This window comes from Andrena cerasifolii, chromosome 7, assembly GCF_050908995.1.
Source record: "Andrena cerasifolii isolate SP2316 chromosome 7, iyAndCera1_principal, whole genome shotgun sequence".
NCBI lineage: Eukaryota > Metazoa > Arthropoda > Insecta > Hymenoptera > Andrenidae > Andrena > Andrena cerasifolii.
In genome coordinates this window covers 4,200,579-4,220,766 of record NC_135124.1, presented here as the reverse complement: position 1 = coordinate 4,220,766, position 20,188 = coordinate 4,200,579, and the positions used below count along the sequence as shown (strand labels likewise).

Sequence of the window (20,188 nt, the reverse complement as noted above, 5' to 3'; positions counted from 1 at the left end):
ATGCATTACGTTGAAATTTGTACAAGATACACGCCGAAACGCAGGTCATGTCATCAAAAACCGGCCCCATCGGGCGCACGAATTTCGGCCGTCCTAGTCATCTAAGACGAAAGTACCAAAGATTTTTTTAAACTATATGAGTGTAGTTATCGCCCGAACTAGATGTAACCAAGTCTGGACACTGTTACCGAAATCGCAGGTGTTTAAAAATTTATATTTAATTTTTAGACATTTCTTGAGCTAAAACAAGGTGTGGGGGAGGTTGTATTAAAACTATTGATATAATTCTAGTTCAGGCTATAGGTACACATTCACTTTGAATGTCTGTCAAATTTTAGCTCAATCGGTCCAGTAGTTTTTGAGAAAAATGTGCGCACGATTTAAAAAAAAGTTTTTCACGTAGTTACGGCCTATATGGCTGAAGTTACGGTAGATAACGACTAATTTCTGTAACTTATCCCTAATCTGCTATACTAGAACTGTAGAGGAAACCTTCCTCAGCTTAAAAAAAAATCATGTTGGGCAGCTCTCTTCTCTGCTGGCAGTCACAGCGTCTTTAGATACAAGGGTCGAGGGAACGATTACGTGCCACGCTGCGGCCTTAAGCCCCTATAACTCTGGGACTTCTACGAATTTCACCTTAATATTTTATGGACATATTTTCGAAACCCTAAACTATTAGAAAATCAAAAAAAAAATCAAATTTTTGGGTAGAATACCCCCTTAAGCTATGGTTTTGCGGGCAGAGCTGCTGTCTACCTACTCTCATTCTGTGCACCGCAGATTCTGCCCGATTCCTGCCGTTAGATTGTCAGCAGAATCTGTTCGGTTTCTGGTGTCAGTCTGCTAACATTACCGAATATAACAGATCCTGTATCAAATCTGTAGCCTGCCTTCCTGTCAACAAACATTTCTAGCATGCGTTTGGCAAAATCTGCTCGAACAGCTTGGCTGACTGGGCATTGACTACAATAAAAATATGGAAGGAGTGGACCCAACACATTACCAAATTGCAGCTTATAAAGCTAGAAGAAATGGATCGAAAAAGTATCGTAGAAAAGTATTTCTGCGTATTTTAAATATTATCCCCTTAAATCCTGATAATTTGTATAAACGAGATGGAAGACAGTTAAAGAGAATACTTTTTCTGCTTGAGTTTATTGAAAGAACTATTAAGCCATATGCTCTGTCATCATAGCCATCAAGATCTGCAGCCTCATCTCAAATTCGACCATCTGTCATTCCAAAATCAACGCGTCTTATATAAAAGAATTTTCCAGATTGCATCAACTACAGCATCGATCAAGCTATTAGCACGCTATTGTGGTGTTGCAATACTAAGCAATTGTATTACTTTATTTCTATTTTGTTCTTGATATTCTTGTTACGAGCAACTAGAAGAGTAAAATAAAACTTCAACTTTTTAATCATAATATTTCTCCAAAGTAAATTGTATATTTATTTATTTAAGAATTGTATATTTCTTTTTTATCCATATTTGTTATCAGCAAGATCGTTTAGACTCACATTTCCTCATTTTTTATTACAGGCACAAAGGGCGTTCCCATTCAAGAAATGATCCGACTAATAGGTTAATAAATTCTTCGACTGGGGTGTTTTTTCACGTCCAGTGGATATCTCAGACACATAGAAAGTATTCGCTTACTTCTTGAATGTTTGTTTTGAAACTTGATACTTCTGTTTTGCCGAGGTGGTGATTTCTGAAGCTACTTAAAATCGCTATGAGCTACAATTGCGGTGATAAATTTGATAGTACCTTTCCCGCGGACAACCGAACGTAGAAAAAGATCGCTTTTCAATCGTCGCCTTGTTACTAGCCGAAGAGTTGAAGAGGACGTAATCAAAGTTGAGATACTTGATACGACCTTGAATGAGGCCTGAGCTCTTATCTCATCCACTTCTTCCTAGAGGCTTGTCCCAACGCTCAAAACATTTACTTTTACTCCAGGCTGATTTTACGACTTCACTACGTTCCTTCTATTGACTGTACGTAGGATAAGACTGAATTCCAACACTAAATAATCACCGCTCACTTTAGCGCATACCCCAATGACTGATCATTTGGTTGCAAGTGTTCGTGGGTTAGGGTTAGGTCTGGGTTAGGTGGTTCGTGGTTCAAATTCACTCAAAGTTAACGTGTCAGGAGAAGTATTATTGGCAACAGTTATATGGATAATAATAACGTACTTGAACAGTCGTTCAATCGAATGGCTTGTTAGAAAAAGAGACTATTGTGTATAAAATGGAACGAAGCGTGTAGTGATGATGAACAAACGCCGTACAACGTTGAGGATCTTTGGTTGATAAACGGAAACTGATACGTATTTATCGCAGGTTCAGTTGAATGTTAACGTCCTTCGTCCAAAGTTCGCTGATGGTTCACGAGTTCCTTGATCCTGTAATCTGTTTAGAGGGCGTGGTTATATCAACCACACGCGTACTTTGACAATCGAGTAGCTCGTTAATCACTCGTTACTATAACTGTTCGCGATGATGAACTAACGAGGATAACGCTGGGTCGATTTAATCACCGATAAACGCGAATACATGCGACGTGCTTAACGTTAATCAGTTCTATGCAGCCAGTCGAAGGACACAGCCAGCGACAGTGATCCACGCTAATTTACCGAAGTCGTAGGTCCACGGAAGGTAGCAGTCCCTTCGGTGTCTCCTTTCAGCCGAGGAGTTAAACTTTGTATTGTTTCACATATCGAAAATACCGCGCCAGCAAGCGCGACTTATTCATCAATGACGTTACATAATAAAATATCGATAGGATGTACACTAATCAAATACACGCTCTTCGCTGTATAACGACGGATAAGAAAATAACAGAAAGCGACCGACAGTTTGTGTTAAGCCGTCAATTTACTCTAGTTCGTCGTTGGCCCTTTCCCGTGTACCATCATGTCTCTCTTTTCCCCTTCGTCCCGGAACGGCGAACAGCGTAATATTTACAAGGCCCATCCCTACGTGATGTCAACACGATGACGAAAATACTGATTATTGGTGTTTTGGCAGCCGATATTCGTCTCGCGCGAACAAATCCCTTCCTCGCATCGATCGATTCTCCTAGTTCTCTTGTTGGTGTTCAAAATACTGGTTCTGGGTGTGGCAACTGTCCAGCACCGATCAACGTGTGACCAAATTATCTCGCGGAAAACATTGTCCTCTGTGTAAAATGCGCGGCCCCCGCTGAGAAACATGTGGGGGTGAGGGGGCAGTGGTTTCTTGATTCTTCGACGATCAATTCGTTAATGGTTGCCGCACGGAACGTCGACGTTCCCTCCCTTTCTCTTTTCCCACGTTCCATCCATCACGAGGCACTTCGGCAAAAGCGACGATGAGCTGTCATGGTGGCTTGAACGAACCATCCGATCGTGACGGCAATCGTCTCCGATTGTTGCCCAGAGTCGGCGGAATGAGGTGTCGCGGTGATGCACGCGCGCGGAGCCTTTATGCAAAAGCAGTATACGACGGTCAGTTGAGGAACTCGCGCAAATACAACCGTACCATCATCGTGTGAACCAGTCGATCCGACCTTTCTTCTACTCAGTGTTTCTCGCTGGCTGAGAACCGAATCTTTTTCGAGAGTTACGTGGACGTCGACGGCGACGACGGTACTGGGTCCGGTTGATAATACCTTATGCCGTTTATCTGGAACATGTAATGGTACTTGTTTCAATTGAATCATTCTTGTATGCTAAAGATTCTGTTTATTATCTAGCTCAGGGTTGACTAACTGGTGGCTCAAGAGCCACCGGGGGCTCCTCGGCCTTGCTGCTACGCTGAACGGCCCCCCTCCATATCTACCAGACTCTGACGATCCCAGTGGATTCCTCCTTCTTTCCTTCTTTTTTCGACTGCGATCAGCGTAGCGCAAGGCGGAGATTCCCCCGGTGGCCTGCGAGGCACCAGGTAGTCAACCCTGATCTAGCTTATGGGCGGTATTCTCAGTCGCTACTTATTCTTAAGGGGAGGTTCTGGTCTAAATGTCGATTTTTTTTATATCATTTTTCGAATGTTCAATCTTTTAGGAATACGGGTTTAAAAGGATTTGTTGAAATTCCTAAAATTCCCCAAGTTGTAGGCATTTGAGTCGCGGCAAATACATGGGTCACAACCGGCTACTCGGCGCTCACGTAAAACTTCAAATGCGTTTTTCTCGAAACAGTGTTCTCAAAACGGTGGGACCTGTATCTTCAAAAGTTATTATCCGATTCGACTGAAACTTGTTTTATTTTGAAGATTATTCTTTTGGCTAGGGGGGGAACTAAAAAAAATTACAAAAATTACATTTTTTTTAGAAAATAACGACACTTCACGTTTGAAATCACTTTTCCCTGTATTTTTCGTCCTTTCAACGCCTTTAAAAATTATAAATTTTCAACTTTTTGTAATTTTTTTTAGTTCCCCCCATAGCCAAAAGAATAATCTTCAAAATAAAAAAGGTTTCAGTCGAATCGGATAATAACTTTTAGAGATACAGGTCCCACCGATTTGGATCAATTTTTTGACGCCTTAACTTTAACGACTCCCCAGGGCTGTTTGCACTGATTAATTATAAAACAAAAAATATATTTCTATAACATAAGACATCCTTAATACAATGCAACAAGTCCCATTAAATTATATATAGTAGTTTTCCTTTAATTAATTCCTAAATATCACCTATTTTTTGGGGCTCTAGACCAGAACCTCCCCTTAAGCAAATGCTTAAGCATGTGGCATCCTCTATTAACCTAGTAGCAGGTAAAGGATGCCGAATACTTAAGCACTTGCTTAAGAATAAGTAGCGACTGAGAATACCGCCCTATAAGTTCGCTTGGTAAAATCCAACGGTGATTGCATAATTTATAGCTGTTATCATAGTTATAATACAAGTAAATAGAGTTTAACGCTTCGACTGGTGCCGGCCGGCGTCACACAGTGGTCGGATTAGAGGTAGTAGGTGACATTCGGCCCAAAAATGAACTTTATCCTATCGAAATCTACCGAATGTGTAATGAACTGACCAGGGGGTTACCACTCTGATTTGCGATTTTGGAACAGTGTTTCAACTGCCATCTAGGCAGTTTCAATTTTTTCGAACTAAAATTCAATATGGCCGTGATCACGTGTTTACGATGGTTCAGACCTAACCCATACATGGGGTAAAGTGATACCTCTTGCATCATTTCTTTCAAGTTGAATTTTAATATACTCTAAGTTTATTTTAAGTATTGCTATTCTTCGTTTATCAATAGTAATGTTTTGATTATATTATAAATCTATTTCCAAACTTTTTTATTCAAAGAGAAAAATTTTATTCGACTTCACTTTGTCCGCCCCACTTTGCCCCGGTCTCCCCTAAATGTAAATACTGCGTTATTCCTGCTACCCATCGTCATCTTAGATAATGCGTCACCTATCCAAAATTCTGCATTTCTGCCCTATCCCGTCATCCCCTCTCTTTCATTCCGAAACCTTTAAAACCCCATCGCATCCCCTTATCCGGGAGCATTACTATTCCAAAAGCCACCAGTTTCAGTCACGGAGTCGAGTTCAAAACAGTTGAATCTCCAATATTCTTAATTTAGTTGAATAAATATCTTTATAAATATTATTTATAAAATTGGTAGTTAAATTATCCTTAGGTCCATTACAAATGTATACTACTTCGTAAATGTCCAACAGCCCCGAAACTGAAAATATTAATAATATTTAATAAAAATTTGACCAGAAAAAAACTGCTTCCTTTTTAGAGATGCCCTGACGACCCTGTTTAATATTTTCTTTCCGTCTTTTTTTTCTAGAATGAAGAGCATTCTTTTGCCTTAAGAATTAGCACTGTTAACTAAAAATTACTGTTCATAATGTATTCAAAAAGTAGTGCTCAATGAAATAAAGAAAATTATCAAAATTCTTTACAATTGACAAGGAATATCTTTCAAGTTTCATCGAGTTCCGGGATAAATACCCCACTGTGGCCACGCCTCTCAGAGTGTTGTTCTACTTTCATTTCTTCTGCTTTCGCGATGAAGTACTATATTACTAATGTGAAACTTGTACATTTCACCGGAAACTTAACTATCCCTCACCGTCATGTCATACTCCGTGATGTACGCCGGGATTTCTAATTGTTCAGGTGACATAACTTCATAAAGGTATTCTACGCCAGGTAAATTGTGGACTTTCTGTTTGATAGCTGGAGCCATGAAAGTCGTGAACCACCACGTCATCATCTGCAACAATTAACAAGAAAATTGATCAGCGTCAAGTGACAACATTGCCTGGGAATGAAAAGTCTATATTAGGGTGTTTCATATTATGTGTTAAAATTAAAATATTACATTTTTTTTTTTACTTTGCTCATGCCCTGCTTCCTATTAATATAAAAAGAATATCTGACAAATTTTAGAAAGATTGAGTAATATTTAGAGGTTGCACACTTTGCTCACTAAATAATATGTAGTAGGCTAAGCAAACACGATTTCCAATGATAATTATTTTTATTCTCAAGTCCTTAAAAAAGTAACTAAACTTCAAAGAAGACTTAGACTTAGATAAATTTACATTTTATTATTATTATTGTTCACACCTATAAAAATTCTGTACCTTATTATTTTACTCACAATTTTAAAACTTGAAAAAGCGAAAATAAGTAGGGTAGGCGAATGTAACACGTTAATATCTCAAAACATATAATGGATATTAACACCAATTTTAGATATATGATAAAAATAACATTTGGAATACACACATCTATGTCCTAGCAGTATAGATACGCAATAGCATGGATAGTGAACAAAATAACTTTTCGATACCCTAAAGCAGCGCTGTCCAGCGTAGGGGCCCCTCACGCGCCTGCTTCCCCTTCCAATCTTTCTTTCGCGCAGCGTGCCTTCCGTTGTCAAGGAGACCGCGCGACGCTACGAAGGCTGCCGGGTTAGCGTCTTCGCGATTAGCGTCGCGCGGTATCCCTGACAACGCGGACGAGAGTGGGGGAATCCCAAGCTCCCGTGGGAGCGACCTTGGACAGCGCTGCACTAAAGGAAATTTTTCTTACTGACTTAATGTCATTTTTATTGGAAATGTAATAGGGTAACTGTACCTAATATCGCCACCCGCTATATCTCGCAAAGTAAGCTCTAAAATTTATCTATTATTTTTTATATCTAAAATATATTTATTAGTTTTTAATATATGTAGAAAGACATACTGTAATTGCAGCATCATGTGATCAACAATTACAGAAAGAGAAGTGAATCTTAATAGTGAAAAAATTTATTGGACTGCCACAATTTTACATCACATTCGGTGAAGGTGAGTCTAATAATTCCGTAAATGCAAGAATATCTACTAGAGAAACCTAATTAATGATGTACTTAAGGGGTTATACTTAACCTCAAAACCAAATTTTTAAAAATGCTTCTTGGATGTCGGTTGTTACTTTATTATAAACGTAAATATTTTTCTACGAAAAAATTATCAAATGTTCTTTAAATTTTATAAATGTTTAATTGTGTTCATATTTGAATTTAAATAAGTAAAACAGATGCGTTACAATTTACCCCGGACTGGGGCACATTGTAACAAAGGTTCAGATTTGTTTAAGATGAAGCTAGATGCATAAGTGTCCAAGATTTTTTTCACGTACCGTCACGCAATCAGTTCACCACATATGTAAGTATTAAATCACGCAAATTATTAAATTGTGAAAACTTTTTTTATTACAACCTGCCCCGGCCTCCCCTACACTTTTTTCAGGACCCCATTTTTGCATGTCTTACGTTTCTTGAGTCCAAATTAAAAATTTGTAGGTCTCAACGATTCTAACTTATGCTACAAGAAAGATGAATAATTTCTCTTTACTTTGAAACGAACTGCATGCAAAAATATCAATTATTATACAATTGACAGCGATTTAACTTTTGCCTGGCGATATTAGGTACAGTCACCCTAGTTCCTGCGTAATCGTATTCCAAAGTCAAAGTGTTACTGTGCATCCCCTAAATATTATTAAATTTGTCTAAAATTTGGCATACAGATCACTTACAAGGGAACATCCCGAATCCGGAAATTCAACAAATTCTGAAACTTGTGAATGTGTAGGGAATTTCCCCCTGATTGCAACGCAAATTTTGTTTGCTGCCCAGATTCACTCTAAGCGGGTGTAATTGACACCTGAAAATCCGGTTATTGACCGATTTTCTGTTATAACTCGTGAACTGTAAAATATTTTTTTTTACCAAATGATAGATCTAATTAAAAGAAGTAACTTTTGTCTGGAAATTTGTTTTCTACCTCTTACATTTCGCGAGTTATAAGACAAAATCGGAAAATAGCCGAATTTTCGGGGGTTAATTTCACCCCCCTCGAGTGAATTTGGGCAGCAAACAAAAATTGCGTTGCAATCAGGAGGAAATCCCCTACATATTCACAAAGCTTCAGAATTTTTTGAACTTTCGGGTTCAGGATCTTCCCTTGTTAGACGAATAGAACCAAGGGGGGCGAGCAAAGTTACATGAAAATAGTACCTTTGGGAAATTGAAACACCCTAGTCTATATCTTTCAAAGCTTCTGCTTTGTCGTCTTAATAACAGAGCACCACAGTTGTGCTAATTGAATTACAATGTAATTTAATTACTTAATGTAATTACACTGTATTTCAATTACATAGTAATTCAATTACGTTGTAACTCAATTACATAATTCAAACTTTTCAATTAATTCAATTCCTAATTACTGTAATTGCGCGCGTAATTGAATTACACTGTAATTGAAATACAATGCAATTGAATTACACTGTAATTGAAATACAATGTAATTGAATTACAATGTAATTGAAATACAATGTAATTGAATTACAATGTAATTGAAATACAATGTAATTAAATTACAGCTCAAAACCCTGAAGAAGTGAGAAAAAAAGTGGCAAAAATTTAACAAAGGAGTTTATTTCTCTTTACATATTATAAATTTATGAATAATACCACATTCAGCACTCATAATAATTTTGTTTTCTGTTCGAAACCTTTACCTACATATTTCTTTCCCACCTCTTATTACCTCTGAATTTGGTTACCTCTTAATTCGTAATTACAATTCAATTACATTGCACTGTGCAATTACAATTGCAAATACATTGCAATTACGAATCGCGATGTGTTTTAATTGAATGCGAGATCTGAATTACGAAGTACAATGTAACTGAATACGATGTAATTGAATTATTTTGTAATTATAATTCGTGGAGTAATTCAATTGTAATTCTGCATAACTCTGCGCAGAGCAGGCTCGCGTCGAAGCTGTTCACACTTAGACAAACAATTTGCACAAAGTTTTCCCATCGTTACAAAAGGAGTGCGACTATTTTTTGCCCACTTTATCCATAACGCGGTTGTTTACCAGCGTTACAGTTTATTTAACATACTGCCGGCAACGCGACGTTAGATCCAGTTTGCAAGGCGATAAATAGCCCAGCAGGAGGTCGAGCATGAACAATAAATCATGTTAGCCTCGTACACCGCGATCAGGTCGAAGTCGACTACAGATTTTTAAGTAGCAGCGTGAACAAAAAAATATCTGCTGTGTACCGGAAAGTCAGCAGGTTCGATAGTAATCGTGCACGCGGATTGTGTGGATGGTCCGGAGCATAAACGTGGGAAATGCAACAACAACGTTTGTTTAAAACGCTTTTGCGTCTTAAAGACAGACTTTATCGATACGCGAGTCGGCACGAGAGCAGAATTGGAACGTGATCCAGTTGCGAACATCTTTGACGACGAGGAACCTTGAATCTAGAACGAGATACAGAATCAACTTGTGGGAACTTGCAATTCGATAGTATTTCAAGTTAGTTGTTACGTATTAAATTCGATAATGAAGCGACGAAAGAAAATCTTAATGTTGCTGCTTTTTTCCCGTGCAAATAACAAAGTACAGTGGCTCGCAATTGATATTCGGACACTTTTTAAAATCGCATAACTTTTTCAGAATTGGTCCAAACAACTTGAGTTTTTTTGAGAAGCTAGAAGGATTAGTTTGCTAACTGAAGCGTTTCGTCGTTTTGAAAAAAAATGTATTTGGTTGGAATAGCGAAAGGAATAGTAAAGGTCGATTTTTAAACTTTTTTTGTGAGCTTGTAACGAAAATTAAAAAAAAAACCGTTTGTAGATTGCAGTAAGTTGTATACGTGCCTAAAATTTCATCAAAATCGGTTAACGTTGCTCCGAGCTACAAATGTTTAAAGATCGCAGAATAAGGTCGAGAATCGCGAAAATTCCCGAAATCAGCGATTTTAAAAAGATTTTAAAAAGTGTCCGAATATTAATGCGAGTCACTGTATCTTCTGATTACATTTCCAACGCCCCACAATAATTGATCGCAATATAATTTCTTAATGGAAAGTGTGTTTTACACCAGCCATTCTCGATTAATAAGAAATTAAGGACAGTAATTTTCCTACACGAAATAAAGTATTTTTAATGGTACGTTATTATCAGAGCTTTATCTGAACACCTGAGATTCGGAATGATTCAAGAAAATTGTTTATCTTAACAAAATAATATTTAAAATTCCAACCAATTTTTAATAGTAATAATAGTAAGAATTAAGTATTTTTTTAAGATTCAAACCGCCACGCTGAATTTGTTTGATTGCAAGAGTACGGAAATATTCTTTATAACGTCATTTATCATCATCCATCTCGATATATAGTCTGCAAGTGGTTCTAAACTAATTTCCCAGCTGTGAAAGTAAAGTAACTTCGTGAAATAGCACTCATCACTACTAACCTTGGTCCAGAACGTCGGGTGAATAATGTAAAACTGTTTGAGGTTCTTCTTATATCTGTAATAAAAGATTTCAGTCATTAATGATAAATTATAACAAAATAATTAGAACAATGTTTAGTAATTTATATAAAAAATGGGGAATTCTTTGAGTGAAATTTTGTAAATAATTCATAAGATTTTCATTCAAAATAGGAATATTGCTTCTGTGGAGTCTTTGCATTTACTTAAATCAGTTTACCTAGCTGTAATTTCTATTGCTCTTGCATCAGTTTTACGTATCTATAAATCTATAATCTCAGGGCCATGCCATTGAACAGGAAAGACATTATTTAAATTTGTATCGTGTACAGTATTTGTTTCAATTTATTGTACGCGAATGTAAGTCACTATTAACAGTCAGAATGAAAAAAAAATGCCTTCAATTTTGTATAAAAATTTCCAATGTTTTGCTAATGCACTGAAACAGGGTGTCTTTTAAGTAAATTAGTCTTTGATGAAATTAAAGCTGAGTTGATATTCTCTTTATGCTCTTGGAGACGTTGATTTAGTTGAGAATGCTGTGTCAGTAGCTTTTAACACATGAAACTTCTTGGTTTTGCGTGCTATGTAGTGTAGAATGTAGAACATATTCACGCGATAAAGCAGGGGTGTCTCTAACATCAGAGCCTCGCATTTCTTATTTTATTTTATGTACATTAATTACAATACAGTTATGTAGCTATACCCATACGCGAGTATGATGTAATGGTATCTTTTTATAATGAAATACGTTTTATGAGGAATGTACATTTTTATGTAAAAATTCATAGAAATCTTACTTTCAAGTCTCTGCGTTTACAAGATTTCTACAGTGTTTCGTGTACATGCTTTAGAGCACTGCCAAGCCACAGGTTCCCGTCTAGACCACTTCTACTTCGGTGATTTATTTACTTGGGATATTAAAAATTCATTATTCGCGATTCATCGTTTTATTTTCATTGAAATGAGGTTACTAATGTATGAATGGTATATGTGCTTCTATGGAAATTGAATGCAGAAATGTTTGATTTTTAGATGCATATGCAATATTAAAGTTGATGCATTGAAATTATTCTTAGCGTCAGTCATCAATTGCTGATAAAGCACCAACTATTCGCGGCTGGCATTAAATCGTTATGACTTTCTTAAAGTTCAAAGGGCGAGGGTTCAACTGCAGTAATACTTCCTCACGAAAGAAACAAAGAAATAAAGTAGGAGAGTAGAGTAATAATAAAAAGAATGGAAACGAATGTTAATCGGGGGATAGGGGATTAGCAACACTAAATACTGAAATAAGTAATATTCCTTCTTGTATTTTATTTACAGCAGTCTTTAGAAAAATGTATCACGCTTAGCAAAAATGTGCTGGACAAAGAAATACGGATTTATTTCAATATTTGCCATCCCCTATTTCATGTTAACAATAGAGAAGTAATAACCAGAGGAATGAAAAATAGATTTTGTGACAGTAATGTTTCCTAAGGAAATAGAAGTGAAATATTGTAGAAATGTCCGCCAAAAAAAATCCAACCATGTGAAGTTGACCATTAATCAAAGACGCGCTGCTACAATCGAATGAGCCGTGTACATACATGGTATTCCGAAATTGTAGGACATCTGGAACGTGCAATATCCTGATGCAAAAAGATTTCGAAAAGTCCTTTACCGTTTTGGGATCCGGGGCTTCGTTCGCGAGATATTAAGAGTTGAATATTAGCGGAGCAACTTCCGGGTCGCGCAGTTTGAAGCCGAGTCAGCTGAGCGCGGAGCAGTGACTGCTCGTACGCACACGCAGAAGGCACGCGTAAATACAGACCCACACACGCAGTAGAACCGACTGCGCTGGTTCAAACCGTGAAATTCACAATCACTCGCGATCGCTTGACGTAGTACGTCTATCTCACTTACTCTCTCTTATTTACGCGTCGAGCGAGACTAGCAGTAGCTGGGTTTACACCTGAAGAGTGACTCAGCCGAGTCATCGGTCTGCTACACGGCCGAGTGAAAATCTTCCCCGTTGGATTACTCGGCCGAGTACTAGAATATGCGTTCAGACTGGGCGAGTTCTCGGCCCAGTGGGCTCACTCGGCGAGCACTCGTCAGGTGTAAACTAAGCATAACAGTAATAAAATACAAGGCTACGAGCTGGGCGTGTGTGCATTAATGTAGTAGGCTCGAGTAGCGGCAGACACAGCGTTGCTAGGTAAACGCTGCAAGGCACAGCGTTGCTAGGTAAACGCTGCAAGACACAGCGTTGCTAGGTAAACGCTGCAAGGCACAGCGTTGCTAGGTAAACGCTGCAAGGCACAGCGTTGCCAGAGAGGTGTTGCAAGGCACAGCGTTGCCAGAGAGGTGTTGCAAGGCACAGCGTTGCCAGAGAGGTGTTGCAAGGCACAGCGTTGCTAGAGAGGTGTTGCAAGGCACAGCGTTGCCAGAGAGGTGTTGCAAGGCACAGCGTTGCCAGAGAGGTGTTGCAAGGCACAGCGTTGCCAGAGAGGTGTTGCAAGGCACAGCGTTGCCAGAGAGGTGTTGCAAGGCACAGCGTTGCTAGAGAGGTGTTGCAAGGCACAGCGTTGCCAGAGAGGTGTTGCAAGGCACAGCGTTGCCAGAGAGGTGTTGCAAGGCACAGCGTTGCTAGAGAGGTGTTGCAAGGCACAGCGTTGCCAGAGAGGTGTTGCAAGGCACAGCGTTGCCAGAGAGGTGTTGCAAGGCACAGCGTTGCCAGAGAGGTGTTGCAAGGCACAGCGTTGCCAGAGAGGTGTTGCAAGGCACAGCGTTGCCAGAGAGGTGTTGCAAGGCACAGCGTTGCCAGAGAGGTGTTGCAAGGCACAGCGTTGCCAGAGAGGTGTTGCAAGGCACAGCGTTGCCAGAGAGGTGTTGCAAGGCGGTTAGCCGAGAGAAGGAGTCTGCGTTGAGCCGAGCCGGCGTCGAGTCAAGAGACAGATTATGTGTACACCATTTTTTGGAACGAACTCAGAATAAATATCTATTTCATTTTTTAACCCAACATTAATTAAACCTAAACCTTTAAACATTACACTCTCGATATATCGCCGAGCACTTTACGAATATACAGGCCCAACAAGCATCCTCGCGAGTGTTTAGGGGCCTTTATGAGGTAACTTCTTGGAAACAAATCACTACTCTGCTCGCGCGAATTCGAATGCGCGGACCCGATTAATTCAAATTTAACGGGACAATACTGTATCATGTATTAGACGGCAAACCACTTCAACCTAAAACAGGCCTATTGTATCTGGTTGGCGAGTTCCCGCTCTAGTGGCTAAGATACTGAAAGCTGTTCACCATTCACCTCATAAAATGGCAAATGGAAATAAAAGAAAGCAAATATATGAACGTATTCTGTTCTTTTTATAAGTCAATATCATTTTCCTGCCATTCTATAACGATTAGTACACACAAATTCATGCAAACGTCATGGTCGATACGGATTTACCCGAAAGTTACAGGCCAGTTTCCCTCGATTACGAACGAATGCAACGTCTCTAAAAACTGATCAAAATTTCTTATTGGTGATCACACCTTTCCATTTCTATTGACAACTTTCCAAAATCGTCCTGGAGGTAGAAATTTGAATCTTCATAAATATGTCACAATACGTTTTTCCTGCTCAAAGACATTTAGAGAAAATGATTCCTTCTACACATATCTACTTTATATGTTTGAATAAATACTTCGTAAAATTTCAGCAAACAAATTGAAATTTACTGAAATTTGTGTGACACCAGGAGGTGTGTCCACTGGGGACTTAAGGTCTGTCATGTAGCATGCAGCTACGTATGTATTTGCTCCTTATAATCCGCAATTATGGGGCTCTTCTTAAGATGTTAATAAATCGAATTAGATATAATAGCCAGTTAAAAACTGAATCTTACTTGTAAGGAAGCACGTTGTACACTTCGCGCAACCAGTGCAAGCTGGGGTAGTTGCTGCTAGTCGTTAACGTATGGAAATAAGTGATAACGTAATCGCCTTTGACAATTGGGTCCAGCAGCTGTATTAGATAGAGCAACGCCTGAAACAGAAATTAAAAGATCTTCATTAGTAGAATTCACTTCTTATTCACTACCACGACTTGTCTATATCACTGATCATAATTTATTCTCTTTCATTTCTTTTGTTTAAATCAGCTCTGTTCGGTTTTCATGTTGCAATATAATGTTGGATACCTCATCGTATATGTCTCGCGAATTCAATATGTTATTGTAAGTACTTCAAGAATGCAGGTCAGGATAGGCTACAAGTTTCTCTTCCCGATATTCCTCCCTGCGTGACGTACGGAAAAATGGCCAAGCAGGGTTGCCAGAAAAGGATCGCATATGACGTAGTAGGTAGTATTGCATATAGAATGGCCTCGCATAGATAAAGCTATTGTATACATACACAGTACTATAATACGACTCGTGCACAGTGCACACAGGGTTGCCACATCTCCGGTTTTCGCCCGGAGACTTCAGGTTTTGAAGCAAATCTCCTAACTCCGGTTTTACTGGGAAAATCTTGGTTGTAGAAAAAAAAGAGATAATAAGAAATTGTGGTATTATACAGTGGTATCCATTTTATATACAATAAAAGTTATTAATTAAAAAAACAGATACTTTTAAATTCTGAATTGTTTGAGCTTAAAAGAGTTGCACATTTGTTTCCCGGATAAGTATTCGAGAACAAAACTGTTTTTGCTTTTTCCATCTCCGGGTTGGAATGTGTGGCACTCCGGGATTTATATGGTGCTAAGGTGGCAACCCTGAGTGCACACCGTGCGAGGATTCCCCCTCTACTACTCCCTACTACGTCACTGAGTTTCTACTACTTCCAATAGCTGTCCCCCCTCCACTACACCCTACTACGTCATAAGAGGTGCCTTTCTGACAATCCAATACGCGTACTGGCATATATGACGTCACTCGGCTTGGCGTCAGCATGAAGTCACAACGTCACCAACCAAAACTAAGTGTTCCCCTTCTCCTACACCGTACTACGTCATATAAGCCAGCACGCCGCCTTTTATCCAGTACGTACGGCAACCCTGTCAAGGTCCTCACTTATCTTACGCCCCTACAGTTAGGACCTCTCCCAACATTTGCCATAGCGTCATTTCTTATTCTGACCCGCGTTGCCGGGAGAACCCTCTACTGTAGGGTGCTGCTTTCGTCACGGATAGCTATAAATAGATATAGCCGACGTCATGGAGAGTTATATGTATAGGTCTGGGTTAGATATAGGTAGATCCCCAGGGAAGTCCCCGAGTCTTCGGGGAATCGGTGCGGAGTATGCATCAACATCATGCGCGTGAGGGGGGGGGGGGGCAAGCGGACGAATCGCTAGCTTGCTCCCGCATCAAGTCCTCCTCCTCAGGCGCGCTACTCCGCATCCGAGGACGACCACCGTGGAGTTTTAGTGGCTGCAAGCCCCACATAACCCCTGACCCTCCCCCGAGGGTTAGGGGTATCCGTTAGGGATTTCTCCACGAAAAAAAAAAGATATAGGTAGATATTATATAGTACTAAAGGTGGGATTTCCTAACCGCGATACAACTTGTGCATACCATGCGAGGATTCCCTGTCTACTCTACTCCCTACGTTACTGAGTTTCAACTTCCAATAGCTATTCCCCCTCTACTACGCCCCTAGCACACTACGTGGTCATTTCCCACCTACTCCTGACAACGCTAATTGAGCCGTCTATTTTGAAAGGGGCCTAAGTCCATTTGTCAATTGTTTTTTGTTAATTGTAGTAACGTGTACAACTTGAAGTTAGTATTAAAAATTTAAATATAAATGCACTTAGGTCACTTTCAAAATAAGCGGCTCAATTCGGACTTCGAACTAAAAGCATCTCTTCGATATTATACACTGAGTTGCTTTAACGCAACAAAATTGTACTAATGTAAGCAAATTTGTAGTAACGTTATTTTGCGCGGTCACGGCAATAAAACTCTTAGCTTTCGTATTTAATCATTTAATAAAACATTAATTCGACTACTTTAACAGTTTTCTAACTTTAGCATCTAATTATAAGACTGGACTGTCTGACTCTGAATTATGAGTATAAATTATAAGATACATGTTATGCATTGTGTGAGAAAATGTAATAATCAATGGTAGATAAACCTGAGGAATATGTTGAACGTGCCGAAATCTTTTGTTTGGAGCGTTAAAGCAGAAAACATGTCGGTAAGCGTTGGTACGAAGGAAAGTAGAACACACGCCAGTTGTTTCCGTGACAACAAAAGAATAGAAATTGATGTTCAATCCGGTAAAACTATGCGATCAATACTTAGAAGGGTAACTTATAGTTGCTAGATGATTCTAAGGAATAGATTGATTCAAAAGGTCGAATAACTACATTCTGTTAGACATTTCGTTCGAATCAGCTTATTTTATAAACAATTCATATCGAAGTCAAGTTTAAAGGGACCTTCCTGTCTAGAGCCCCAAAAAATAGGTGATCTTTAGGAATTAATTAAAGGGAAACTACTGCATATAATTTAATGGGACTTGTTGCGTTGTATTAAGGATGTCTTAGATTATAGAAATATATTTTTTGTTTTATAATTAATCATTGCAGCCGGCACTGGGGAGTCGTTAAAGTCAATTCGTCAAAAAATTCATCCAAATCGGTGAGACCTGTATCTCCAATAGTTATTATCCGATTCGACTGAAACTTTTTTTATTTTGAAGAATATATTATTGGCTAGGGGGGAAACCAGACAAAAATACAAAAGTGACATTTTTTTAGAAAATAACGACACTTGAAGTTTAAAATCACTTTTTCCCTATATTTTTCATCTTTCAACGCCTTTAAAAACTATAAATTTTCAAATTTTTGTAATTTTTTCTGGTATCCCCCCTAGCCAGAAGTATATTATTCAAAATAAAAAAGTTTCAGTCGAATCTTATAATTACTATTGGAATTTGCCGCTGCTCAAATGCCTATAACTTCGGGAATTTTACGAATTTCAACAAATCCTTTTAAACACGTTTCCCTAAAAGGTTAAACATTCGAAAAATGAAATAAAGAAAGTCGACTTTTAGACCGGAAGGTCCCCTTAAGTGTCTTGAAACCAAATTTAGTGGCTGAGTGTAAAAAAATATTGCTTTGTAAAGAAAAAGTTTAGATTCTCGTGATGTCATATTGTTTTTCCAACTTCTGTTTTGAATAATTATTTTTGTAACACTTTCTTACATAAGCATTGCAATCTGTTTTTTTTAAATCTATAAAATTAATAATATTAATTTCATCAAAGAAATCTTAATTAGAATTCAAAATCTATAAAATGAATAATATTAATTTCAAAATATAAATTATTAATATTAATAATATTAAGTTAATAATATAATTTCAACTTGTAAGTTTTTCACTGCAAAAATACCAGAGGCATAACAATTTTTCACAATGTGCGTATCAAATAAACGATATTAAGTTACAGTTATACTTTATATAGAAAAAGTACTTGATTAGCATTCAAAAACTGCATCGCTAATATTCATTTTACTAAGAATTGCGTACAACGCACCATATCTTTAAATACTAACGCAAACAGCTGATGAAGATTAATGGAATTAATTTTTTATTGCAGGGCGAAAACTTGAAAAGTGATCCTTTTTAAATGCTTCAAGTGTGGTGGGCATCACGCTTTCCATAGTGGAATCATGATGAGTCGTAAAATGATTTTAATTGAAGCGATGTATATATTACTTATATATGGCAGTGGCTGGCAGTGACGGTATTCGAAAAACGCGAGCCCGAGTAGAAAGTACTCAATTAATCATTATTCGGGGATCCAAAGCTTATAAGGAGAGTTCACCGATTTTAATGAAACTTTCAGGCCATATAGAGAGTTAGTCACTCAAAACTTTTTGAGTTATTCGCGTTTAAAGTTTCCTGTGTATGTACTTTAAATGCAAATCATGTCGGAGGTAAAATCGAGTGGTTATAGCAGTTGATAAAGGTGCGTGTTTGGCATTTCGATTTGGTATCGAGTAGTATCCGACGTAGGTATCAAAAACCACCGATAAAAATTGACACCTGTTTGATAGGTCTACGAAAATATCGGTACCGATTTGATGCTTCTCCGAAAGTACCAATGCACATTTCATACTTCATGACAATACTAGTATCAATATCGTAGCAACAAAGTAGCAATCAATACCATGAAGAATAAAATCGAATTTTTCAAGTACTATATGAATACAGGAATACCTACATTTTAGGAACTCGTAAACATCCAGCTTAGACCAGTGAGATAACCCTTAAATTTTGAAAAGAGTTAAATATATAAATATATATAAAAATATAAAAATATAAAAATATAAAAATATAAAAATATAAAAATATAAAAATATAAAAATATAAAAATATAAAAATATAAAAATATAAAAATATAAAAATATAAAAATATAAAAATATAAAAATATAAAAATATAAAAATATAAAAATATAAAAATATAAAAATATAAAAATATAAAAATATAAAAATATAAAAATATAAAAATATAAAAATATATAAATATATAAATATATAAATATATAAATATATAAATATATATATATAAATATAAAATATATAAATATATAAAAATATAAAAATATATATATATATATATAACTGACGAAAAAAAACTCTTTTCAAAATTTTATTAACGCAAGTTTGTAGCGCTTGTTGCACCATTAAACTTTTGTTTGAAACATTTTTTTCCGTCTGTTGTACTTTGAGAGTTACACGCGAAAAAGTGGAAGTGCCAATTCGACTTTGATGTTAGTTTTCACCCCCTTAAAGGGCGATAGGGCCCAAATGAAACACACCGTTGTACCTGTTTTGAGTCACTCTAAAAAACGCACAAAGTTGCGTTCCAACCGGTGAGTCCGAGTTCGCGGTGTCCCCTTGTAAGTAGGCAATTTTTTGCATCGCAATTTCCCCTGCCTACTTCACTTTACACGCTTTGTACGATAGATCTAATATCTAGAAAGTTGCAGGAAAAACCATACCAAATGGTTGCACATCCTTTGAGTACACTGACCGAGCGTACCTCGTTATGAGTGTAGAATAATTTAATGTTTGTTAAGGAGAAAGCGGTAACTCGCTGGAAACGCTGTTCATAAGTGAAAACGTGAAATTTGCAGCACCTGTTCCTTTTCCAAATTTTTTCTTCCAAATAGATCTCAAATATAGCTGCATTCTAGTCGCTCGTATCATAAGGCAAGTCACGAAAAGGCCATAACCGTGGGTATAGTTAAATGACGCAACTATTTACTAACTTGCACCAATTCAAATTATCTCTATTCTACGAAACGAGTGGACGACACACGTTGTCAGTTCGTTTTAAGCAATCCAAACGGTATTACAATTC

The 20,188-nt window shown here is 37.6% G+C and overlaps 1 protein-coding gene across 3 annotated transcripts in view; it reads right to left on the bottom strand.

The window, feature by feature from the left end:
• Positions 1-1,403: 1,403 nt before the first annotated feature.
• Gdap2 (ganglioside induced differentiation associated protein 2) overlaps positions 1,404-20,188 on the bottom strand; it is a 127,551-nt gene continuing 108,766 nt past the window's right edge. For all 3 annotated transcript variants that reach the window (XM_076817066.1, XM_076817067.1, XM_076817068.1), the window contains exons 9-12: positions 14,714-14,853; positions 10,800-10,854; positions 6,102-6,245; positions 1,404-3,678 (exon numbers count right to left, since the gene is read on the bottom strand). In XM_076817066.1, coding sequence (XP_076673181.1) covers positions 3,616-3,678; positions 6,102-6,245; positions 10,800-10,854; positions 14,714-14,853 — 402 coding nt within the window. In that variant the 3' untranslated portion in view covers positions 1,404-3,615. The remainder of the gene's footprint in view (positions 3,679-6,101; positions 6,246-10,799; positions 10,855-14,713; positions 14,854-20,188) is intronic.